This window comes from Prionailurus viverrinus, chromosome F1, assembly GCF_022837055.1.
Source record: "Prionailurus viverrinus isolate Anna chromosome F1, UM_Priviv_1.0, whole genome shotgun sequence".
Taxonomy (NCBI): domain Eukaryota; kingdom Metazoa; phylum Chordata; class Mammalia; order Carnivora; family Felidae; genus Prionailurus; species Prionailurus viverrinus.
Window position 1 is genome coordinate 57,854,153 of NC_062577.1, and position 26,400 is coordinate 57,880,552.

General features: G+C 44.9%; 1 protein-coding gene and 1 long non-coding RNA gene across 2 annotated transcripts; one reads left to right on the forward strand and one right to left on the reverse strand.

Moving 5' to 3' along the window:
• Positions 1–1,715: 1,715 nt before the first annotated feature.
• LOC125155860 (uncharacterized) lies at positions 1,716–26,156 on the forward strand. Its single transcript, XR_007148384.1, has 4 exons — positions 1,716–1,904; positions 24,726–24,823; positions 25,592–25,714; positions 25,808–26,156. It is a non-coding gene; the product is annotated as an uncharacterized LOC125155860 (long non-coding RNA).
• Positions 6,018–7,457, reverse strand: LOC125155856 (high mobility group protein B3-like). The gene is given in 2 exon segments (XM_047841618.1): positions 6,018–7,193; positions 7,196–7,457. Coding segments are annotated over 2 exon segments (567 nt in total). The 5' UTR covers positions 7,446–7,457; the 3' UTR covers positions 6,018–6,876.
• Positions 26,157–26,400: the final 244 nt, after the last annotated feature.

The following is a 26,400-nucleotide window of genomic DNA, read 5'->3' on the forward strand; positions in this document are numbered from 1 at the left end:
GAGATGCTAGACTCCTAATGAAGACAGGTCCCAGCCTCTTGAAATTCAGAAATGAAACAAGAAATTCCTGAGGAACAAATGAAGAAGTGACTGGGCAGAGCTGCTCAAGGAAGTGAACGTTAATTATAGCAAAGCTGGTTTCATAAGAGAGGACGAAGAGGTAAGTAGCACTGGTGTATCTCCATAATGGAAAAGAGGGATCTTTCCTTTCACTAATAATGTTCCTGGAAAAGTAATTTTATGTATAGCAAGCTCAGAATCACAGCAGCCTCTGTGGAAATCAGAAACAAGCTTGGAGAAGCAGTAAAAACAATATAAGGATGTGAGCCAGGGGATGCGACTTTGGGGGAACGGACACAAAGCCTCCGCAGGAACGGGACATCTGGGGAGACACAGTGTCAGAAGAGAAGGGAGTGGGTGAGTGTACTTTGCAAAGTACAAAAATGTCACACATGCGGAGCTTTAAAAAAAAAAAACCCCACCATTGTTATTCCTCCCAGAACAGGATGCTTTCAGAAGAAGGACACAAAGTCTGCAGGGCTTAGAAACACAGTGCCACTTGGCAGGTGCCTTTGATGGAAGAAACTCAAGTGAATCTAATAAAGGATTGACTGTGTTCTGAGATTGTTCTGAAGCTTCTTGAGGACAGTACGGTACACACTCTGAATGTTGATGGATGAGAATTCTTGCCCGGTCACCCAGGCATGCTTGGGTTCTCCTGACTCAACCCTGAGCCTGACAAACACACCTCCTGGATTTTCAGGGGCAGCACTAACTTAGATCAGCCTCAGCTCTCTCCATAAGTAAGCAGCTTTTTTTTTTTTTTTCTTTTTTCTTTTTTCAGGTATCCTGAGGACGGGCCAGAAAACACGGTGAGGTACCCACCGAGCAGAGGCTTAGAGACTTTTCATTTTCTTCTATTTTTTTTTTTTTCTGACTCACCTGTTCCCTTTCTTCTTCTAGAGTTTTCAAATACTTCCCTTTTCTTTCCACTTTGTTATCCCCCGTTATCTTTGTCCAACCTTTCTTCCGGAAGCCCTCGTTCCTTTTAGGAGGTCTCAATGGCCTGCAGAACATCAATCAGCTGACTGCCTTCACTGTTTTGCTGACAGTATTTTCCTCCTTTGAAAAACAAACAAACAAACAAACAACCAAGCATTTCCTTCTTCAACTCGGAAAACTCCGAGCCCACACAATCACAGACTTTCATATGACCTGCTGCAACTGTCCCCTCCCAGGGACGATTGTTATTATCAGAATTAACTATTGGGTTGTTCTGTTTCCCTGACTCAGGGAGCAAGCCGGAGACTTGGTGTAGGCCATCTCAGCCAGGAGTGGGGCCCGCGGGCCCTTCCCACATCCCAGCATCCCGCCAGGGGGCTCTCTCTTCCTCGGGTTCCCCTGAAACCGCTCTCGTCGCCGCACAGGACCTCCTGATTGAGGGCCCCTACGCTAACTGGAACAGCGCGCATTCACCACCAGTCTCCCTCCTCTAGGCGCCGCGAGAGCGCTCCCACCTGGGGCCCGCCCCAGTGTTTTCCCAACCCCGCCCCCTGGATCTGACCAATCAGCTTCGGGATTGCGTAGCAGCGCCTGATTGGTGGAACACGGAGGGCGCCCCAGAGAGGGCTGAGCTCATTGGACAGCTTCCCCGCGCGTCTATAAAAGGGTCGCGGCCACCAGGCGGGTGAGCGCGCTGGAGGGTTCCTGGCGGCGGGCGAGAACGCTAAGCCTCGTGCCTCAGAGCCCCGGGCCGGGCCTGCCAGGGTCCCCTAGACCCCAGGTCCTCACGCCCTTCGCACGCGGGGATGGGATGGCCTCCTTCGCCTCTGTCTGTCCGCGAGAGGAGCTCTACCTCTTGGCCTTTATCCCCAAAGAGAACATCCACTTGCTTTGACTTGGACGTAAGAAATATTTTTCGCTTATGGGTCATTGTAATTGTTCAAGTAAACTCTGAAAACGTTGGCAGTTATTCTCACGTGGAGAGGCTCCTTCACGAATCCATCACGCTGCGCAGTGGTGTGCCCATGCGTCAGTAGAGGCAGAAAGTGAAGGAAGACACCAAAGTCACTAGGTGGGACTGGGGCTGGCCACCCTAGGGACATTCCCCAGCGGCTCATTCCTAATCGCCTTGGTTTAAAGACAACACACCTGTTTTTTCTCCTCGGAGGGTGGAGGGTACTGATGGTGGAGAAGAGGGATAAGGGGACAACCAGGGAATGTGGGCACATGGGTATCCTCAGTGTACACAAATGTCCCATTCCTAAGATAGGTTTTTAATTTTATTCCTATGTCATTTTTTTAAAATTAAGGTTTTGTCATTTTTAGAGCACCTTTAGGTTCACGGCGCAGTTGGGTGTGGAGATTTCCCATATACCCACTGCCTTCACACGTGCACAGCCTCCGCCGTTTGCAACATTCTTCGCCAGGGGGTACGTTTGTCATGGTTGATAAGCCTGTATTGAACATCATCACCATCCAAAGTCCATCATTTACATTAGGGCTCACTCTTGGTGTTGTACGTTCTACGGGTTTGGACAGGTGATGTATTATTTAGCAAATAACCCCAAACCAATTGGATCCACGTTTGTGAAATAAGGTTAATAGTGGTCGACCCCAGTTTGGAATTTTTTTTTTTTAATTTTTTTTCAACGTTTATTTATTTTTGGGACAGAGAGAGACAGAGCATGAACGGGGGAGGGGCAGAGAGAGAGGGAGACACAGAATCGGAAACAGGCTCCAGGCTCCGAGCCATCAGCCCAGAGCCCGACGGGGGGGGGGGGGGGGGGGGGGGGGCTCGAACTCACGGACCGCGAGATCGTGACCTGGCTGAAGTCGGCCGCTTAACCGACTGCGCCACCCAGGCGCCCCCCAGTTTGGAATTTGAAAGCAAGAAGGAAAAGGAGAAATAGGACTGTTGAGTAATATACTGGTTTTCTTATGCAGATTTGAAGGCAGTTCCGAGAGTAATTCCGGAAGCATTCCGAGCAATATGATAGTGCCACCTGGGAAGAGATACATAGTGTTCCACGGGGACGCCTTTGAACGCAGGCCTCATTTGGATGTGTAGATTTCTGATAATCGAAATTAGTCCATCTTTCCTCCCCCCCCCCCCTTTCTTCCATCTTTGTTTCAGTTTCACAAAAGATTTAGGGATGTAGCTTAATGACTGATTTCAATTAAAGCTACTTTGAAATGTGGAAATATATAAATGTGGAGTTAATACTATGATTTTAGGCATTGCCAAATTTATTCCCCAGATTCTTGGTGATCACTGACTACATCCTGTAATACTCAGATTAAGACAGGGTATAGGTATGTTACTGAAAAATTATGTAGATCAAAATTGAAATCGTGGGACAAAATGTTTTCCTGTTGACCGTGAATTGTTATTTGGGAAGTGCTTTAAAAATCTCTATTTTGAAATTGTAGGGATTCCTAGTTCTCCCTTAAAATTTTTCTAGTAATGAAATGTATAGATTGAACCACACGGGATTGCCAGGATTTTGGTTTTATTTGGTCAAAATAGTCAAAAACTGGCAATTTTGTGTGATTCAACCTAATATCTGAATAGGAAAAAATTTACTTAAAAAGAGGTTGAAGTTAATTCTTTTTTGATATGGATGATTACCTCCTAATGTATTGATTTTATAAGTTAAAATTTTATATATTGAGTTTACTTACAGCAGGAACCATTTAAAATTTACCAGACTTTTCTGTTTTGCACATGTGTGGTATGATATCCTGACTAGAAATTCAGGAATTTAGGGGCAACTAGAAACCTTTCAGCACATGTCTTTCGCAGCATTAACCACAATCCTCCCTGACAAGTTGGAGGTTACTGACTTTGAAACATAGCCAGTTGCCAAGAACCCAGTGTGTATTCTTTCCATGACCCTTAAAAACTGGCCTGTTTCCTATTAATGATTTTTTGTTTTGTTTGAGGCATGCTGTGGTCCAGTTTCCTGGTTAATTTCCAGATCTTCTGCCATTCTTCTTGTACAACTCATTTTCTTTGTGGTGGGTCTCACCCAGAGATACCATGTATAGAAAGGGGGCTTCTGGAAATTATCATGTTTCAGCAACAAAATTGTTTAAACATCTGACTGTCATTTACAACCAACATCTCTGGTCTGATCCATGGAAAATATCACACATAGCAGAGAAAATTGAGAAGAGCTGGCAGAAGATCTCTGTTGAGTTTGCTTTGTGGACTGTTCAAATGGACTCCTAGGAGACCTCAGGCCAAGGGTATTTCTTTTTACTTCAATTTAACTTGTTGGGTGTGTTCCTTTCTGTGGAGACCAGAGGATCAGAGTCTGGTTTTGAAGGTGAACTTGAGAAATCAATTAGCCCAGCCTCCCCCTGTCTGGAAACTCAGCATCATGATGGACACAGAGCCTGGTCCAAGGCAAGAGGAGGCTCTTCAAAATTGTTGGGCAGGCAGGGGGCATTCTTGTTGGCCCTCACCCTTGCTGATGTTCTAGTCCCGGGTCACTATTTTTTTTTTTATGTTTATTTATTTATCTTGAGAGAGAGAGGGAGAGAGAATTCCAAGCAGGCTCCATATTGTCAGTGCAGAGCCTTGATGTGGGGCTCAAACCCACAAACTGCAAGATCGTGACCTGAGCCGAAGTCAGTCATTTAACCGACTGAGCCACCTCGGTGCCCCCCAAGTCACCATTGTTCTGAGGGCCCTGTACAGGAGGGAACTCCTAGTGGTTTGCACCAGTAGTTTGTCATCCTGGAGAGCCATTGACTAGACCTGTCCTATAAATCTTTGGTTGGAACTTTGAATATATCTTGTTTTTAGGAGTTCATTGGCTCGTCGATTTCTCTAAGGCCATTTTTCTCCAGGTTTTTTTTTTTTTAATTTTAACATTTATTTACTTATTTTTGAGAGACAGAGACAGAGTGCGAGTAGCAGAGGGGCAGACACAGAATCTGAAACAGGCTCCAGGCTCTGAGCCATCAGCACAGAGCCCCATGCAGGGCTTGAACCCATGTATGGTGAGATCATGACCCAAGCCGAAGTCAGATGCTTAATCGACTGAACCACCCAGGCATCCCTCCAGGGTTTTTGTTGTTGTTGCTTTTTTTTTTTTTGATGAGATAAGGAAAAGCTGCCAAGAACCCTTAGTCAGTTAGCCTGGAGGGAACCTTGGAAGCTGAATTGCTTTCCTCTTAAGGTATGACTGGTCTTGCTTACGATGAGATTTCCCTCTACTTTGAAGGTGTTGAGCTCAACAGGGATGAGACGATTCCACAGCTTTAGGAACACTGGTAACAGCCCTACTTTCCTTGACATAAGATGTGAAGTTCTTTGTTGAGCCCTATTGGGCACATGCTCCTAGAATATAAATTACACTATTATTAATGCAGTTTGCAGGATAAAAACTTTGGGATAATTAGTGAACAAGTCAGTCACCCGTAAGACACACAATCAGAGCAAATCTGGCTTCATTAGTTTCTTCACAACGTGAAACTCCTGGTTAATAATTATAGCTGTCTTAATTGAACATCAGGTGGTAGTTTTCTATCAGCTGAGGAAGAAATAGATTTTGGTTTCATGCTCTTATCTTGTACTAATTAAGGTATGAAATGTCTTTATTTACAAAAGCATGTTTGCGTGTCTTTAATTTTTTTTTAATGTTTTTATTTATTTTTGAGACAAAGAGAGACAGAGCATGAGCAGGGGAGGGGCAGAGAGAGAGGGGGACACAGAATCCGAAGCAGGCTCCAGGCTCTGAGCTGTCAGCATAGAGCCCGACGTGGGGCTCGAACTCACAGACCGTGAGATCATGACCTGAGCCAAAGTCAGACACCCAAGCAGCTGAGCCACCCAGGTGCCCCTGCATGTCTTTAAATGAGTGCTAGCCAGTAGAAATGGAGGACTTTCTGCATCTGTGGTTTAACATTTTCTAGTAGTCCCATTGAAAAGTAAACAGGAAACAGGTGAAATTTATTTATTTTTTTTTTTTATTTTTTATTTTTTTTTTAAAATGTAATACTGTTTATTTAACTTCAAAAACATTTCGGCATTCTAAACATACAAAAAAATAACAGAACGTTGCAAATTGTGTTTAGTACAGAAGGTTCTTGAACTCTCATTGATGCAGTGGCTCTTCGCTTTGCTGACAATGAAGGGTTCTACGGTTTGTTTCAAAACAGTTTAAAACTACCGCACTTAACTAAAAAAGATCCAAACACTTCTCATGCCAGCTGACCCCCCCCCTTTTCCACAGCTAAGAATGCCAGCAGAATGCTAGGTCACTATATACAGAAACAAGACAACCTGAAGCTAAACAGATGCCCACTGCAGTGTCCACAGGCCCAGCCTCACAGTGCACGCCCTGAGCTACAGCCCCTCCAAAAGGCATCTTCCCCACAGCCTCAAGCCACGCAAGGAGCATCAATCAAGATTTTGTCTCGGTTGTTCTGTCCTTTTTTTTTTTTTTTTTTTTTTACAAACTATAGATATGTACAGTTGAGAACTCAGGATTTCTAGCCAATAACCATAGAGTTAACACCACCTTACAAATTCAAAAAAGAAAATGCCAGAAACATCTTTAAATGCCTTGTCACACCAACAGCAAAGTGCACAGAGTGAGGAGAACACGAGAGCCTTTTCATTTTAAAAATGTTTGGAAATATGTACAACTTTGATACAGTTTCAGGGTGCTCCAGACCCCCATGGCCGCTTCATGTAAACCACTGACAATTTCTAGAGCACTTTGAAGAGACTACAATATGACCATGACCCGATTGTGTAATTAAACCTAACGAGGGCAACAGACACGCCTCAAATAAGAGAGGTGTCAATGACGGCGCTCCCTACTCTAAGGTATTCACAAGGAGACAGATAAACAGTTTTTTTTATTCATCCTCCTCCTCCTCCTCCTCCTCCTCCTCTTCTTCCTCCTCGTCTTCTTCATCTTCCTCTTCCACCTTTTTCCGGGCAACTTTTGCAGGACCCTTTGCGCCATCAAACTTTCCTTTAGACTTATAGTCAGCGACATCCTTCTCATACTTCTCCTTCAGCTTCGCTGCCTTGTTGTTGTAAGGCTGCTTTTCACTGTCACTTAAGTTATTCCACATCTCGCCCAGTTTCTTTGCCACATCTCCAACGGAGATACCAGGGTTTGTAGATTTGATCTTGGGGCGGAATTCTGAACAGAACAGGAAGAATCCAGACCTCCCTTAGCTGGTCCATAATCCTTCATTTCCCGATCATAGCGCACTTTGTCTGCCTTTGCCATTTCATCAAATTTAGACTTCTCTTTCCCAGACATTGTCTTCCACCTCTCAGAGCACTTCTTGGAAAATTCTGCAAAATTGACAGGGACCTCTGGATTTTTCTTCTTATGTTCTTCTCTGCACGTCTGCACAAAGAAGGCATAAGCAGACATCTTGCCCTTTGGTTTCTTGGGATCACCTTTAGCCATCCTGACTGTATTGTTCGCTAGTCTCTGAAATTTATTTTTAGTGATAACTATTTAACTTACTATATCACAAATATCATGTTACCATGTAATCAGTATAAAAATCATTAACGAGATATTTTGTATTTTTATTTTTGTATGAAATCTTAGAAATCCAGTATATATTTGTCTATGTAGAGTACATATTAATTTGGACTGGCCACATTTCAAATGCTCAGTCACCGCATGTAGCTAGTGGCTGTTGGACTGGACAGTGCAGCTTTAAACTGAGATTGTATCTGTAGTTAGGCAGAGGATTTTATAGGGGAGAGAGAAATGGGCAGGAAAGAGAGAGACGGGGAAAAAAAGAGTTCCTCTGGATACGGAGATTCCTTGGCACCAGATTTCCAAGAGTGTGCATTCCTCTGTTCAACATCTAACCTTTAAACCGAAAACATTGACTCTTTAACACCCCAGCAGGAGATTGTGATTACAAGAAGAAAACAATCTTGTAGACTCAGTGTCTGCCCTAAACAAGTTGAGAAGTGAGAGTAGGTGGTTGTGGTCTGATGGAATCCGAATGGGCTTTGGGAACAGAACAGGTAGAATGGAGTTCATACCAGCCCTGCTGTGTCTGAGCTGTGAGCTTATGCACGTCTGTAGCTTCTTTGGCCCTTACCCACTTTAATAATGGGCACAAAAGTGCTAGTCTTGCAGAATTTTAGTGGGGATTAAATTAGATTCCTTATAGGACTGTACTTCGTGCGGTCAGTGTGCAGTATGTGGAAGTCTCCGGGTGTTGTCTGCCTCTGACTCCATGTATTTTTCCCATTAGGGCACTTTGCTCATCTCCCTTCGCTCCTTCTTTTAAAGTCTGAACGGATTTCCTGCTCCGCATTCCCAGAACCTCAATTTCTGATGCAGCGCTGAATCATAGGCCTGCTGCTGTTGTGATTATGGTATAAATATCAGAAACTTATTGCTGAGGCACCAGTAATGATGGCAACAACAATTCGGCTACTGTCCGTTCCAAATCCACGTGAAATGTTCCATTAAGTCACTCCAGACTCCCCGCAAAGAGCAGCAGTACTTCTGTTCTTGGCCAATGGGTGGTAGCATTGTCTAAGCCACTGATCTCTGAGCTGCTGGGTCTTCAGGGTTAGTTTTCCTTTTTTTTGTGCTTTGCCAATTATCTGCGGTTCATTCCCTCAACCTGGGAGAGAGGGAGCTTTTCATCAAAAAGTCTAGGACTCTGGAGTACAATGGCAGCTTCCAGAATGTGAGAGGAAGGCCAGGACACAGAGCTGCTGTTCATTCAGACACTGGGGGAGACTGCTCAGGTCCAGAGTCAACGTGTCTGTCGGGTCGGGTCGAGGGCAGGAGTCTGGGAGGCTGATGGGCATCCAATGCTGGTCCTGTAGGTTCACTGTGAGCACTGGGAAGTGACTTTATCACTTTCATCCCCTTATTAGGGGATCATCTTTGAATTAGGAGGATGTGCTTTAAAAATATTCTGCTTTTTATTTTTTTCTTTTAGTATCTCGTCACCTGAAATTTGCCATACACGCCCCTCCCCCCCAACACCCACTACAATGCCGGTTTGGCTTTCTGAATACTAATGTTTAGGCTCCTCGTTACTCGACTATTTGAATTAAAGGGAGTCTGATCATACTTGCAGACTTAGACTTCTTTCAGACTTTCCTTTACATTTCCTGATTTTTGTCAGGTGGCTGATTTGGTATGGATCAAGAGAACAACATTTGGAAAATGCAGAAAATCACGAAGAAGAAAATAAAATCCAACCATTAGCTTTAAAAGATACGTGTGTTGGGTAATAGGATAGAAAACTATTGGTTGTTATAGAGGCATGGACTAAACCAGAAAAAACTTCTGAATTGAAGTCAAGCTACATGCATTTTATGATTAACCCTGCTGACAAAAGAGGGGGGGAACATGAAGCATCTAGGATTATCTTGTTTTGTCGGATTATTCAGTTATTCACTAATATATGAAATCATTTAAGGACCTTCTGCGTGCTGATCAGGGAGAGGGGAGTTAAGCACTGAATAAGACGGTTTTTTGCCTGTAAGCTCCTTACAGTTTCCTGGAGAAGAGAGACAAGCAAGTCAAAATCCCAGTGTGGTGAGTACCACAATAGGGGCACACACTTTGTTACAGAAGCAGAGAGAAAGGCATTGAACTGCCCACTGGTGGCCAGGAAAGGCTTTATAGGGAGATGCCACAAACCAAGCCTTTAAAGGCAAATAGATTGGGCGTGGGAGTCGGGAAGAAGGACATTTCAGGCAGAGGAAAGAAACGTGTAAAGACATTTATATTAGATTACTTGATGTTTGCAAGGAATGGTAAGCACCTTTGTATGAAGCGGGGGCAGAATGTGTAAATATATGGGGCAGGAGAGGGAGGGGTGGGAGATGAGCTTGGACGGGGAGGTGGAGGTGAGATAACAATGGGCGTTTTATGCCATGTTGAATCCTTTGGAATTTTATAGGATTTGATGAGAAACGGATGTTGGGGGGGAGGTAGGTGGGAGCGATATGGGTTGAGTCCCATTAGGCTATGGATTCAGACGACTGGATGAATGTTTGTAACAAAGGGTTGTGGGAGGTGAGAAAATGGTGTAGTCGCTTTGACTTCGGGGGATCTGGCCCAGGGACGCCTGACTGTATGGACCTGCCCATCAGGAGAGAGATTAGATTTGCAGTTACACATTTTGGTTAATAATAATTACCATTTACTGAAGACTTAGGATGTGCCAGATTCTGTACACACTCTCACCTTAAATCCTTTTAACAACCCTATAAACACATTTGGCACGTGACGAAGATCAAGATACAGTGACTTGTCCAACATTGGCTTGCCCAGCAGGGGGTGGAGCTGGGATTTGAGCCCATTCTGCTTTCAGAGCCTGAACGCCCCACCACGGCCTTCTACAGCAGCCGCCTGCACAGAGGTGAAGTTAGACAACAGCACACAGGCCTTTCAGGGACAGGATGGAACATGAGAGAAGGACTAAGGGGGGAGCTCTGTGGAAGATGCTCGTGGGACAGGTAGCAGCAGACGAGCTCACAGAGCCCAGACTGGAGTTGCCTGGAGGGAGGAGGAAAACAAGGAAAGCGTATCGTCCAGAAAGCCAAGAGGAGAATTTCAAGGGGAGAGGGGTCCATGGTGGCAAATATCACAGGGGGGTGAAGTAACCGGACTGAATGAAACCGTTGCTTTTTTAATGTTTACTTTTGAGAGAGAGAGAGAGAGAGAGAGCGAGCAGGAGAGGGGCAGAGAGAGAGGGAGACAATCGGAAGCAGGCTCCAGGCTCTGAGCTGTCAGCACAGAGCCCGACATGGGGCTCAAACCCATGAACCATGAGATCATGACCTGAGCCAAAGTTGGATGCTCAACCGACTGAGCCACCTGAATGAGACCTTTGTATTTTCCCCTGAGTGTCTTCCTGGCACCAGCTCCACAATGCCATCTGATGGCCAAACATAAACATTTAGGGGCTCCACAGGCTTTGTCACCCCCTAAGTTGTGTTTCTGTTGATAATATGACTATCTTCTCAGACATCCAGAATGCATACGTCAGGATGGTCTTTGATGTTCTGGTCCCACATGACCACCGATGGCAAATCCCGTTGACCCTGACTCAACCTTTCTCTTGCCTACCTCTTCCTCTTCACACCCTCTCTGAAACCCCGGATCTTTTTTTTTTTTTTTTAATCTACACCATCATATTTCTATCCTGACTTGTCTGTTTGCCTCTGGTTGCAGTTTCCTCTAATCTATGTTCTGAAGTCTCACGGCGCCACTCCTGAGCTGAGAACCTTCAGTGGCTTTTCATTATTTACAATACAAATTCCAAATTCTTATTGAAGGCCATCTGTGAAATAGTTATAGCTTACTTTCCTACTTTCCCCCCTCTGCTTTATATGCCTCGCAACGTATTTTCCAGCCAGACTGAAAAATGTCTTGTTTTCTGTGTTGGCCTCCTCAGATCCATTGGTTAGGCCAATCTTTCCAGCTGGATGCACTTTTCTTTCATCTTTCAGGTTGAAATCTTACCCATCCTTCAAAGGTCATCTGAAATACTCTTTTCTCTGTGAAGCTTTTCTTGACCCCTTCCACCAGGAACTATTTCAGGTTTCTCTGAGCTCAGATGAGTATGGCACTTTACCCCTCTCAGGGCAATAACTTTCTGTTTTTTTTTTTTTTTTTTTCTACTTTCTATTATATTTTTATTTTCTTTATTTTTTTGGTTTTGATTTTATTTTTGTTTTTGTGTTTGTGTCTTGACTTAGTTTTTGAAGGCAAAGTCTATTTCTTACCTGTTTTTCTTTTTTTTTTTTTTTAAATTTTTTTTTCAACGTTTATTTATTTTTGGGACAGAGAGAGACAGAGCATGAACAGGGGAGGGGCAGAGAGAGAGGGAGACAAGAATCGGAAACAGGCTCCAGGCTCTGAGCCATCAGCCCAGAGCCCGACGTGGGGCTCGAACTCACGGACCGCGAGATCGTGACCTGGCTGAAGTCGGACGCCTAACCGACTGCGCCACCCAGGCGCCCCTCTTACCTGTTTTTCTATTCCTCATTTTGCTTGTCACATGGGTGTTTTATAATAAAGATGTTTGGTTTAGTTGAATATTTACTGAATGGATGGATGGATAACTGACATTACTGTCAAGATTTGTGCAATCTCTGTATATTTTATTTTTTAATGTCAATGTCTACAATAGAAGGCTTAATTATTAATCATATATTAAGTATATGTGATTCTTGAGGTATGCTCTAAAGAACTAAATTTTCCTATTGGGGAAAAATCTACTGGACTTTTGTCTGGAGCATCTCAGCATCCTATTAGGTTATTCTTGAGTCATTTAATGTGATCACCTTTTTTTTAAAGCTTATTTATTTATTTTGTGTGTGTGTGTGTGTGTGTGTGTGTGAGAGAGAGAGAGAGAGAGAGAGAGAGAGAGAGAGACAGAGACAGAGAGAGAGAGAGAGAGCAAGAGCGCAACTTGGGGAGGGGCAGAGAGGGAGAGAATCCTAAGCAGGCTCTGTGCTGTCAGCACAGAGCCCAACTTGGGGCTTGATCTCATGAGCCGTGGGATGATGACCTGAGCTGAAACCAAGAGTCAGATGCTTAACCGACTAAGCCACTCAGGTGTCCCATTATGTGATCACTCTTTGAAGGTGGGTAGATAAAGGAAAAGGAAAAGGTACTTCTTTGGGGATGGCATCCTGGGTCTCTTGGAAACGCCTTCATGCTTAGTATAACATTTCCAGGTTTTCCCTTGACTCATAGACGAAACCGGATTAGAGAAGCAGAAGCCATAGCCATGACGCTGGACCCAGTTTGGTGGTGCCTGCCTGTCCTGCTTGTGAAATTCAATCTGGAGTGTGGAGTTTCCACAGCTGAGCCTATTATCCCATAGACAGGTCTCTTGAGCTTTCTCTGCCTTTGAGGGTATTGTCTTTTCTTAGCCACACATGGTGAGCATCATGTTAAGCAAAATGCAGGGAACTCAAAGGAGGGATCAATGGAAAATGTCTTATGGTGTTATGTTTATTTGGGTTTCGTTGTCAAGTTTAAGTCTTATAATTTGAGCACATGATCAGTTGGAGCTCTTAGTTTCTTACCAGCTTGAGCAGAGTTAAATGCCTCTTTGGGAATGGAATCCAGGTTTTCTTATATCCTTTTTAGCTACTGTTGTTGATGATGGTGTGGATAATCTAAGGGAAAACTCTCACGTAAGGAGATCCTGGGGTTATCCAGAATTTGGGAGTGCTTCAGACAATCCACCTATTTAAACTTGAATGTCCTACAGAAGATAGCATATCTTCATTATAGAAGACCCAGGGAAATTAAATTTGTTGCTGATTATCTGCTGGGCATGGAATCTGGCAGAGAGCAATTCAGTAATAGTCTTATTAAAAATCTCTTCCCAGCTGCCTCTCCTCATCTTTCTTATACATCTTCTTCCCTCAGTCCAGTGATGAGCTAGCCAATAGGAAGTTGTGAATCAAGGTGAACGCTACATCTCCATTAAAAGGCAGGGCTCCTCCAATCCAGGGTTGGGGGTGGGAAAAGATACCCACCGCCAGCTGCCTTTCTGGAGTAGGAGCTCCAGACCAGGAGCAGCCTGGTTCTTCTTTGACCTGGTCCATAGGTACCTATATACCAAATGTGAAGCTCAAAAATGAAGGTCCTATGTGCTACACCCTCCATTAGCTTGCATATCACTTTGTGGTTGCGTCCTCCCTTTCTTTGGGCCCCTTTCACCCAAGCTCTGACTTATCCACACCGGCACCTTTCCACATAGAACCTGAAGGGATCACTTTGGAATCTTTTTCACCAGAAGGCATTGGATCCACAGAGGCTCACAATCTTTTTCATCTATTTTAGAAGGAATAGATTTGGTATTTTTGTGTAAGCACTCTAGTGACTTTTCCTTAATTCTTTGTTCCTTTGGTCCTGGGTTCCACGCTTTTGTCCCTTCTAACTTAGCCCTGTTATAATCTGTGTCTGATGCCTTTGCCTGCTATTCATTAGAAACTTGAGGACAGGAGAATCTTGATTTCTAGAATTCAAAATGAATAGGAGTCTCTTTTTAAAAGGGGATCAGGTCAGAAATACCTCTTGTGCTATGGATAAGCTATAGTTTGGAAATTTTATGTGGAGTGTGAGTCTGAGAATTAGGAATTTAGATTTAGAATTGGTGGTCTAAAGATTTTGGCTTCTGCTTTATGGAATTCACCCAAACAGGTTGGTAGAATCAGGTGACTCACGACACAGGCGAAGGTAGCTAATCTTTAATATCCTAGCCAAGATTGTGAAGAGTGACAAACTTGGCAGATGGTGACTACATTTATTGTGGTGAGCACTGAGTAGTGTACAGAATTGTCAAATCACTATATTGTACACCTGACACTAACATAACATTGTAGGTCAACTCAACTTCAGTTAAAAAAAGCAAATAACCAAAAAAAGTCTATTTCAGAAAAGTGGACAATCTGGAAAACAGGCCATTTTATATCTCTAAGTATCTTCTTAAACCTTCTATAATGATTGAGAATGATCCATATATAATATCCAAAGCAGTGCAAAATATTGAAGCCAGCAGAGGCACCTGGGTGGCTCAGTCGGTTAAACATCAGACTTAGGCTCGGGTCATGATCTCAGGGTTCATGAGTTTGAGGAGTATGTACTTCAGAGTTTTCTTGTTATTTCTTATGACAAAGCATATTTTCTCACTTTATCATCATCATCATGTCCTTGTGATGAAAACATTATTGTTATCGAAATTTTAAAAAAAAATTTTTAATGTTTATTTATTTTTGAGAGAGAGAGTACAAGCAGGGGATGGGGAGAGAGAGAGAGGGAGACACAGAATCCAAAACAGGCTTCAGGCTCCGAGCTGTCAGCACAGAGCCCAGTGCGGGGCCTAAACCCACAAACCATGAGATGGTGATCTAACTGAAGTTGGATGCTTAACCGACTGAGCCACCCAGATGCCCCTTCCCAAGTTTCTTAAAATTCATTTTCTTATTTTATTTTATTTTTATTTATTTTCTTTTGGAGAGAAAGAGAGAGAGAGAGAGAGCACATGGGTGGGAGAGAGAGAGAGAGAGAGAGAGAGAGAGAGAGAGAGGATCTCAAGCAGGCTCCACGCTGTCAGCACAGATCCTGATGCAGGACTTGATCCCATGACCCTGGGATCATGACCTGAGCTGAAATCAAGAGTCAGGCACTCAACCAACTGAGCCGCCCAGGTGCCCCACCATATATATATATTTTTAGTGTTCATTTATTTATTCTGAGAGGGTGAGAGAGAACACGTGTGAGAGAGTGTGACTGGGAGTGGGGCAGGGGCAGAGAGAGAGAGGGAGAGAGAGAATCCCAAGAAGGCTCTGCCCTGAACAGCATGGGATTCGATCTCAAAACCCGGGGATCATGACCTGGGCCAAAATCAAGAGTTGGATGCTTAACCAAGTGAGCCAGTCAGGCGCCCCACTGTCACTTTATTTTATAGATAAAATACTTTATTACTTTACTTTATTACTTTATTTTATAGACTGAGGCCAGAAAGTTTAGGTTCGTTGCCCCAAGGTCTCACACACAGTGACTAAGACAATCCAGGTCATCCGACTTCGGGTATCATCCACCTTCTATACATTTAAGTCTATATTTTGGTGGGCAAGTGAGATAAAGACGAAAAAAACCTACAACGTGTTCACATTCAGAAGCTTTCCTTTTCCCCCTGCCTTGCAAGAGGAAGTAGGCTTCTTGGATATGTGGCCGCTTTTGCTCACGATGTGTGGGATCACATCTTAAGGAGGCAGTGGGGCTGAGGGATGGGCCCCCTGGCAAGGGCACAGCAGTCCTCAAGGGAAAGAAGAGCATTCCAGAAAGCAAAGCCAGAAGGGGGATGACAGCAAATGCTAGCCGAGGTCTGAGAGAGCGTGTTTGGGCAGAGGGGGAGTGTGGAATGGCACGTCTGTGCTCTCTGAGAGAGAGAGTAGGAAACGGATAGGGAAGGACAGTCCTGAGAAGTTTTATGATGATGATGATGATGATGATGATGATGATGATGAATGGAATGCTCACTGGGTGTCCTTTAAAGAAAATTCCAGCTAAGATTTTAATTGCTTTTAAGATTTCTTTGAAGGCCGGTTTGTTCTTTCTTTGGATTCAGCATCTCTCCACAGCTTTATGGGTGTTATAAGAGCTAAAAGCCCAAGACGTGAGTCCGGGTTTTCACTCTCTCCTGTGCAGGGGAAAAGGGGCCAACAGTGTGCTTAGTCCCAGCTCAACAGCAGCAACCAGAACTTGTAGAGAAATGGGCCAGGGGAAGCATCCCCCTCACTTCCTCAGCTCCGTTGGCGGAGGTCACAGACAGGCTTGAGGCAAGAACCTCAGAGTTGAATTCTGAGGGTCTTTACTTCGGAAGTCCTTATTTTCTTCTTAAACCCAGGAAATTCTTCTTGGTGTTAATATGATCCTTCCCTGATTACATAATGATCACAAATATCACTTTATTCACAGGAAGAGAAGTAGCAAAGCTCTAAAGGGAGAATTATTTTTTTGCAGTTTCCCCCCATTTCATCGCTCGTGGTGAGTAAGCGTGGTCTTATGACTCAATTCCACTGGTGTAATAGCCTGGGCGGCAGTGCCGGCCATGGGTCGGGAGCCAGGGATGGAAATGTGCTGGAAAAGTGCTGCCTTAGCTGAACTGCTGACCTTGTCCCAGGAGAGGATATAGTGCGTCTCAGCCCAGTCAGGGTTGGGAATAGGAAAATCTGAGGCCAAAGGTAGACTCTGGCATATGACTTGTCTGGGCACTTCGGGTCTAATTTTGCTGAGAATTGGTATTTTATCTGCTGGTTTCAAGGCTGTTGGTTCACGGACAGGACATCGATTAGTCACTAATGTCCAGAATGGGGCATCCACGTGCTGACTGAGAGAGCAACACCCTGTAGTTTGAATGCGAGTGGGAGCAAATACTTTTTTCTCTTTTTAAATGTTTATTTTTGATGGAGAAGGAGACAGTGCATGAGTGAGGGAGGGGCAGAGAGAGACAGACCCAGAATCCAAAGCACGCTCCAGGCTCTGAGCTGCCAGCACTGAGCCCGACGCGGGTCTCGAACTCACGAACGGTGAGATCACGACCTGGGCCGAAGTCAGACGCTTAACCGATTGAGCCACCCAGGCGCCCCATGGGAGTAAATACTTTTCTTTCCTGTCCCTTGAGTGACTTCTTTCTGCGGCATGAGGCAAGTGTGCTTGCCAATGATGTACATTGCTTGTTCCAAGATACTGCTCAGTGCTTGATTAATACTGTAATTACAAATATTTGTAACTGGTAAGGACGTAAACCTTCTGCCCTTCGGTTGCGTATTTATTGGCAACTTCCTTTCCCCTAAAATGACTCTTTCAAAAGGAATTGTTTTCATTTGGCTAAATAAACTTCGGTACGTGAGTTTTTATTTTTTACCTTATTTTTTTAAGTTTATTTGTTTACTTTTGAGAGAGAGGGAGACAGGATTGGGGGAGGGGCAAATAGAGGGAGAGAGAGAATCTCGAGCAGGCTCCATGCTGTCAGCACACAGCCCGACACGGGGCTCGATCCCACAACCCTGGGATCATGACCTGAGCTGAAATCAAGAGTCAAGACGCTCAACCGAGTAAGCCACCCAGGCGCCCCAGTACGGGAGTTTTTAAAAAGTCAACCGCATTGCCTTATGGTCTCACCTGTGCTGTTCATTTTTGCATGAGAGAGGACTGTTTGAATTGCAAGCAGCAGTTAAAAAGAGAAGTCGAACTAGCTAAAGTAAAACTTGCAGTTTAATACGTCCTGTGACTGAGGACAATGGATACACTGGCAAGGCTTGATGGTATGTCAGGGGCCCGTCTCCAGGCGCCTCTGAGCCCTGCCCTTCTCCTGGTGGGCTGCGGTTTTTTCTGTGTTGGCAACACAGCAGCCAGCACAGAGCTGAAGACGTGCGAGTCACTGGAGCGGCTTAAGTAATTTGGAATTCATCTGCCGGAGCCTCGGTTTCCTCATCTGGAAGGCAGAATAATACCTCATCTGCAGGGTAGTGTGCGAATATTTAACGAGCTTGGGCAGGTGTGCACCTCTGTGGCTGAGACCGTGGGTTCTGAAGTCACGTCTGGCTCCACCACGTATTACGTTCCGTGTGTGAAATGAGGTGCTTTTAGTACCTGTGTCATAGTGTTGCTGGGATTTAAAGTGATTGTGTGTACGTAAAACCTCTACTAGGGTGCCTGGCACATAGATCCACTCAAGAAATGATAGCTGTTATTTAAGTAGACTTTTGAAACGTGACCATTGATGGTTGGAATGGAAAAGGTGAGCTCAGTCATAGCAAATGGCAAGAAAACGTCGTGGACAGCGATTCATAAAGGGGGCAATTTGGGTTTGCACAGCAAGGCAGACACCCACAGATGGTCTGGGGAAGAGCCTGTCAGTCAACCAGGAGGTCAGCACCTTGGGAAGTTCTGTCTGGAATGTTATGACTTTAGAAGTATGCTTTTATTTTTTTATTTTTTTAATGTTTATTTAGTTTTGAGAGAGAGAGACAGAGAGAGACAGAGAGAGACAGAGAGAGAGACAGAGAGAGAGAGAGGTAGGAAAGGGGCAGAGAGAGGGAGACACAGAATCTGAAGCAGGCTCCAGGCTCTGAGCTGTCCGCACAGAGCCCGACGTGGCGCTTGAACCCATGCACCGCGAGATTATGACCTGAGCCGAAGTCGGACACTTAACCAACTGAGCCACCCAGGTGCCCCAGAGTATTCTCTCTCTCTCTTTTTTTAATAAGCAGGGGAGGGGCACAGAGAGAGGGAGACACAGAATAGGAAGCAGGCTCCAGGCTCTGAGCTGTTAGCACTGAGCCTGATGCAGGGCTTGAACTCACAATGCCTAACTGACTCAGCCGCCCAGGCACCCCAGGAAGTGTTCTTTTTGTAGAATTACAAATTAGAGTCTATCTTAGTGCTTTATACTTGATCAGTATTTGTTGCATTGACTTGAATTGCCTTCAGAGTCAGAGACTGTCTTGTTAACACGTTTGATGGTGGGAAATCTTCCTTTTATCAGAGCGGATTCTGTAATTCAGAGCCAAATCTAATGAATAAGGTGGGGGGATCAAGCTGAGTGGCTCTGATTCAGATTGTTCAAAACCCCAATAAACTAAACCAGAGTGATTATTTTTTTTTCTCTGACTTAAACTGGCTTTTTAAAAAAGTGTTTTGATTTATTTTTGAGAGAGAGAGCATGGGCAGGAGAGGGGCAGAGAGAGAGGGGGACAGGGGGTCTGAAGCAGGCTCTGCATTGACAGCAGTGAGCCCGACGTGGGCCTCAAACTCATGAACCGTGAGATCATGACCTGAGCTGAAGTTGGACGCTCAACCAGGGGAACCACCCAAGCACCCCTGACACTGGCTTTTGAAAACAATGGTATGAGTAGAAAGTTGTAACACTGTAAGAAATCAGTTTCATAATTTCACATTTTACATATGGAATATATTAACAAATTATGGAATGCTTCTGCATTCTAGGCATGATATTCAGTGCTGGGGTTACAGAGATCAGTAAGTATTAGCCCTTGGGGAAACCATTGTCCAGTGGGGAGAGACAGCAGAAGATCAGTCATCAGAATATGGTGAGATCAGACCTGTGGAGCTCATTCAGTTTCTGTGAGCAGTCACAGGCGGTGGGTATGGTTGACGTGGGGCAAGGGTCTGGGGTCTGGGAAGTTTTTAAAGTAGAGGTGATGCTTGAATGGGATGTTGAAGGATGTATGTGGGTTTACAAGAATAAAGAGGGTATACAGGTGTGCGTGTGTGTGTGTGTATGCTTCTGATAGAAATGCATGTGGGATAGCTTGGAGGCCATGATGTCAGGAGAATGTTCTAAGGAATGAGTAAGATCAAACAGACGAAATGCTTAAGGGCATTGCAGTTTTGATGTCTAACTAGGGTTAGCACTCAAAGAATACTTCTAAGAAGTCCGGTCTTCAAAGTCAGCCAACGAAAGGCAGTGAGCTGCGAGGCAGCAGTGGGTCCTGCCCGATGATCACTGTCAACAGTCTCTTGAGGGTTTTAAGATGAGTCGCCTGACGCTTCGTGGGTTTAAGTAATTTGCCTAAAGTCTTGTGGCTGCGAAGAAGTGGGAGTGGGATTTGAATTGGAGTCTGCCTCGCTCCGAGAACCGTACTTTACTGTAAGTGTCGTCTCATCTTTATCTGATGGCATAAGAGTTCGCGCAGCTTCGGGCCCACCAACCCGAACATGAGATTGTTTGTATGGTCTGTAGCTGGAGACGAAGGGGCAGGTCCAGGCGTTGAGCGTGTGGACTGACCACAGGCAATGCTCACACTAGTAGTTTTTGGACTTCAGAGTGCCCCAGATTCCTTCCAGGCAATTCCTCTGATGGCTTCAGTTCTGAAGTCCCACTTCAGAGAGTCTGTCCTGTTGCGAAGCGTCTCGGGCGATTCTGATGCAGATCGTATGTGATTCACGCTTTGATGGCCGTCCCCCTGAATGAACGTCTTCTGTGAACTTCCCTCTCTTCTTCCTTTCTCTCCCTCTCTCTCCTTCTCTCTCTCCCTTCTCTCCTTCCCTTCCTTCCTCTCTTTCATTCTGCCTTTCCTTCCTTCTCCCCCGCTCCTCCCTCTTTTCCTTGCTTGCTTCCTTCCTTGTTTCCCCTTTCTTCTGGGACTTCTCTTAATTGGGTTCCAATGACGCAAGGAGATCACTCATAAGTACTATTCCCTCTCTTTCCAGCAAGATCGTCTGTTCCTTGCAGGCAGAGATCCCACGTCCGTATGCCTTTTGCAGACACTCACCTGGGTGTGCTCCCAGGGATGAAAACATACACTGGGCACCCGGTGACACAGTCGGTCACTTTACAACGAGGCATTTTGAAACACGTGGTTAAGCCAAGGAAGGCACGCTCAGCAGTTTTTCATGTCGTCCCTGTGAACTGCCTGTGTACTTACCTCTCACGGTCTCTGCCTTTCCTGCTCCTCACACAATTCTGGAGGGTCCCTGATGGGAAGGACACAGACTGATGCTCAGCAGCGATTCCTTGCTGGTCCAGCCCTCGCTATTTCCCACAGCCCCCCGGCCAAACCCCACCCCCTGCAAGTCTCCAGACCTGTGCTTCCCTCCTCATACTCGCTTCTTCGGATGCCTGTCTTGTCTTGCATTTCTGAAACGGGAAATCCCGCTTGCAGCTGGCTTAATATCTGGGGTACCCCCTCTTTCTGGGCCATGGCGTGTCAGAGCCACGTGGATGGTCTGACCTTGTCCCATTTGGGCAGTTTTCTCCTCTGCGCCCTGGTGACAAAGGCCCGGCATTCCTGGCATAGTGGATTCCGTGCGCGGTATCACACAAGTGATGGATTCCTGTCTGTTTCTCTGCTGTGGCCTGGGTGCCCAGATTCTGAAGTCAGGTTACATGGGGTCCAGCTTTGCTTGTGGACTGGGAGTGTGGGCATGTTTTAAAACTCCTTCAAGCCCCCATATCCTCATCTGTAAAATAAGGTGGTTGTGAGGTTCAGAACCAAATGATGCTCGGGAGTGCCTGCTTTAGGGTAAGCACTATTGCAATGATTGTTATTGGTGATAATTTTTTATTGTCCTTTTATGTCCTCAGTTGAAATTCTGTCAGTCTTGCAAAGCCCAGCTAGAGCTGTGCCTCATCCGCAAAGCTTTTTTGTCCACTCAGGTCCGCAGACAGCGCTGTCCTACATTCTCATGATCACTCAGGTCTAAGATTAATGTTTGATTGCCTTTAATATTTAATACTGTGTTCCTATTGCACTGGGTCCTAATTGGTTTTATTCTTGGTCTTGAGAAGTTCTTAAATGTGGCTAAAAAAGACTGCCTTTTTCTTTTAGCCTCTCCACTTCTGGTTACGTAATTACATTACCTCTTCTTTCAGGTGTTATGATTAAGGATGTACGGGTCAATTCCCTTAACATGAACCCATTTGGGATAAACTCATATACACTGGCAGCATCTACACTGCAAATGACAGTATCCTGGGGTCCCACGTCGGCTGGCTTTGTGCCGCTGCTCTTACTAGATAAGGAGAAGGCCCTGGTTCAGGGAGAAGTGTTTTTAAATTTTTTTTTTAATGTTTATTTATTTCTGAGACAGAGCATGAGAGGGGGAGCAGCAGAGAGAGAGGGAGACACAGAATCAGAAGCAGGCTCCAGGTTCTGAGCTGTCAGCACAGAGCCCGACGTGGGGCTCGAACTCATGAGCCGTGAGATCATGACCTGAGCCGAAGTCGGACACGCTCAGCCGACTGAGCCCCCCAGGCATCAGGGAGAAGTGTTGTAAGGCTCGAGTGTTACGGATGGAAGGAAGACCTTGTTTTGACACCATTTCCTTCTGAAGTTGGTAACTCTGAGCCCTGGATGCACCGGAGAATCACTGCAGAGCTTAAAAAAAATACTGATGCCCTGGCCACATTCTGGGCCAGTCAGATCCAGAATCTGGGGAGGTGAGGGGGGGTGGGGGAGGGGGAGAACAGGGGCGGGGCAGGAGCGAGATGGCGGAGGTGCCCAGGTATATAGTATTTTTAAAAAGCTTACCAGCAGGGGCGCCTGGGTGGCTCAGTCGGTTGAGCATCAAACTCTTGATTTTGGCTCAGGTCATGATCTCATGGTTGGTGAGTTCAAGCCCTGTGCCGGGCTCTGCATCTGACAGTGTGGAGCCTGCCTGGGATTCTCTGTCTCCCTCTCTCTGCCCCTCCCTTGCTTGCTCGATCTCTCTCTCAAAAATAAATAAACATTAAAAAAAAAAAAAAAAAGCTTATCAGGTGGCTTTATGATGCCGTCCAGGTTGAGAAGGGTGGAATTGCTCTAAAACCAGGTTCTCCAGCCCCTCCGCCTGGTGAACGGGCTTCGGTTTTAGTTACATGCCTTCATCCTGGTTTTCAGGGATACTGGCTACAATTAGCTTGCAGGAATTAGCTTTTAAGAGAGCCTGGATGTCTTAAGGGTCCAAACCATGCCGCAAAAGAGCATTTATTATCTGAGAATGCCTTGCAACCAGGCTGCTCACGGACACTCAGTGTGCCTAGGAATAGAATTTTCCTTGCCCTAGGTCACTGGTGCCGTGGCAGACAAGTGACAGGGCTCCCGTAGGACCTAAAGTATTTATAGCTCTTACAGTATTTCCGCAAGGTGAGCTTTGCCGCGGAGGCCTGAGTCGGGGCTGCTCAGAGTCACTAAGGTGCAGGAGTTGAACCCAGCTGCTGCAGGAAATAGCTCTTAGTGCGGAGAGAGGCGCTCAGGTGTCCTTGGCCGAGAACAGAACGCGGGGGAAGCTGTGGAGCAGACCCATCTGGGATTCCTCCTTCACCTTGTGTGAGATATTTTGCACAGGAATTGATTAAGACCTCTTAAAAACTAGAGGTTTCATGGTATAATTTACTTACCATGAACTTTATCTGTTTTAAATCTACAGTTCAGTGAGTTTTAGTAAATTCACAGGGCTGTGCAGCCATTCCCACAATCCAGTTTTAGAATATTTCCATCACCCCAGAAAGATCCTTGGTGCCTGTTTGCAGTCAGTTCCTGTGCCCAGTTCAGATCCAGGCAACCGCAAAGTTGCATTCTACCTCTATAGTTTTGCCTTTTCTGGACATTTCACGTGAATGGAATCATACGATACGTAGTCTTTTGTGCCTGGCTTTTTTTTACTTTAGCATAGCAATTCCGAGGTTCATCCAAGTTGTGGCCTGTGTCAGTATTTTTTTCCTTTTTTTAAAGAAATTTTATTTTTTAAATAGGGGCGCCTGGGTGGCTCAGTCGGTTGTGTCCGACTTCGGCTCAGGTCATGATCTCACGGTTCATGGGTTCGAGCCCCGCGTCAGACTCTGTGCTGACAGCTCAGAGCCTGGAACCCACTTCGGATTCTGTGTCTCCCTCTCTCTCTGCCCCTCTCCTGCTCGTGCTCTCTCTCTCTCTCTCTCTCTCTCAAAAATAAATAAACATTAAAAACGTTTATTTTAGAGGGAGAGAGAATGCGAGTAGGGGAGAGGGGCAGAGGGAGAGAATCTTAAGCAGGCTCTACACTCAGCGTGGAGCCAGAGCCAATGAATAATGACCTGGGCAGAAATCAAGAGTTGGACACTCAAGGTGGGGACCACCCAGGCACCCTGGTATTTTGTTCCTTTTTATTGCTAAATAGTGTTACATTGTATGGATATGCTACATTTTATTTATCCATACTCAGTTGACTGAGGTTTGGATTTGGATTGTTTCTACTTTGGTACTTTTATAAATAATGCTGCTGTGAGCACTCAAGTTCAAGCTGTTGTATGGATGTATGTTCCCATTGCTCTTGGAGTGAACTTCCTGGCTTGCATGGTAAATTTATGTTAAGCTTTTTGAGAAACTGCAAATTTTGCAATTCCATCAGAAAGTCATGAAGGTTCCAGTTTCTCTCCATCCTCACTAACCTTTGTTATTACCTGTCTTTTTCATTCCAGGAGGTGTAATGTGGGTTTAAGTCCACTGAATCTTTTTTTTTTTTTTTCTATTTTGAATCGTGCTTTTGGTGTCTTATCTAAGAAATCTTTGCCTATTCAAGGTCATACAGATTTTTCCCTAGATTTTAGGATATTTTAGATTTTCTTCTTAATCTTTTATAGTTTTAGCTTTTACATGAGGCTTTGATTAATTTTGAGTTAATTTCTAAGTATGGTGTGAGTAGGAATATATTTTTTTTTTTTTTTTTTTTTTTTTTTTGCAGGTGGATATCCACATGTTCCAGTACACTATTTCAAAAAGATGATCCTTTCTCCTTTGAGTTGCCTTGGTGCGTGTGTTGAAAATCAATTGGCTGAAAACGTAAGGGATTATTTCTGGACTCTCAGTTTTATTGCATTGATTTACATGTTTCTCTTTATGGTCAGTACCACACAGTCTTGATTACTGTAGCTTTATGTTAAGTTCTGTAATTAGGAAGTATAAGTCCTCCAACTGTGTTCCAAATTGTGTTTTGGGTGCTCTAGGTTCTTGGCATTTCTCTGCAAATATTAGGACCAGCTTGTCATTGTCTGCAAAAAGCCTGCTGGGATTTTTTTTTTTTTTTTTTTGGATTGTTGAATTTACTGATCAATCGCTACCTCAGTGATATTGAGCTGTCTGATCCATGAATACAGATCTCCATTTATTTAGATCTTTAATTTCTCTCAACAATAATTTGTAGTTTTTGGTGAACAAGACTTCAATCAATATTTTTGGAGGGGTCCTGATAGGAAATTTCTTTTTCTTCCCTTCAGAGATCTCATTGAAAACAATGGAGGGGGTCACAGCTTAGCAGCCAGGAGCGGGAGGTGGGGCGGAGAGTGGAAAAGGCACCAGCTTGGGTGACGGGAGGACCGGCTCTAATCTGGGGCAAGCCATTTCACCTCTCAGTTTGCTGATCCCTAAAATGAGTGTAATGTAGTTTGTTCTGCTTCAAGGTTGTAAGGTTAGAGGTAATGTGGGGAAGGAGCTTGGAAAAATGTTGTCTGTCCTATGATGAGGCTGATACGGCCATTAAAGGGGACACGAAGAACTAACAGAAGAAGATGCTCTGAGAGACCTCATTTTGGCCACTGAGTCTCTTTGCAGCTCGAGGCAGAGGCCAGTGATCCGCAGCGAAGTGAACAGACCATCTCACTTGATCGCCAGACAACTCATTGAATTAGCTATTTTCATCCACATTTTGCAAAATGGAAACTGATGTTCGGAGAGGTAAAGTCAAGTTTCCAAGGTCACAGAGCTAGTAAGAGGCAGTGCAGGATTTAAGCCCAGCCTTGTGTAACCTCAGTGCTTCTGCCTTTCCAGGGCACATCACCACCCTCGCTATCACCACCAGCTCCCATCAGGGAATCTACAAGGCAACGTTAAATCTCAGGCACAGCACAAAACTCCTCAAAGGATAAATGAACACTGATAAGTGGTTAATGTATCTTGCTTATCTTTCATTCTTCACATGTTAAAGGTTTAGTTTTGTCTCAAGATTCGGGAAGGCAGATGTGATTTCCATCACCAAGGATTAGGTGGGAAAACCAAGCTGAATTCGTAAGGGTTGATCATAGTGAGCTTTTATTTATATTTTTTATTTTTTATTTATTTATTTTTTTTCAACGTTTATTTATTTTTGGGACAGAGAGAGACAGAGCATGAACGGGGGAGGGGCAGAGAGAGAGGGAGACACAGAATCGGAAACAGGCTCCAGGCTCTGAGCCATCAGCCCAGAGCCCGACGCAGGGCTCGAACTCACGGACCGCGAGATCGTGACCTGGCTGAAGTCGGACGCTTAACCGACTGTGCCACCCAGGCGTCCCTATTTATATTTTTTTAAAGCTTATTTATTTTGAGAGAGATAGAGACAGCACCAGTGGGGGAGGTGTGGAGAGAGAGAGATTGAGAGAGAG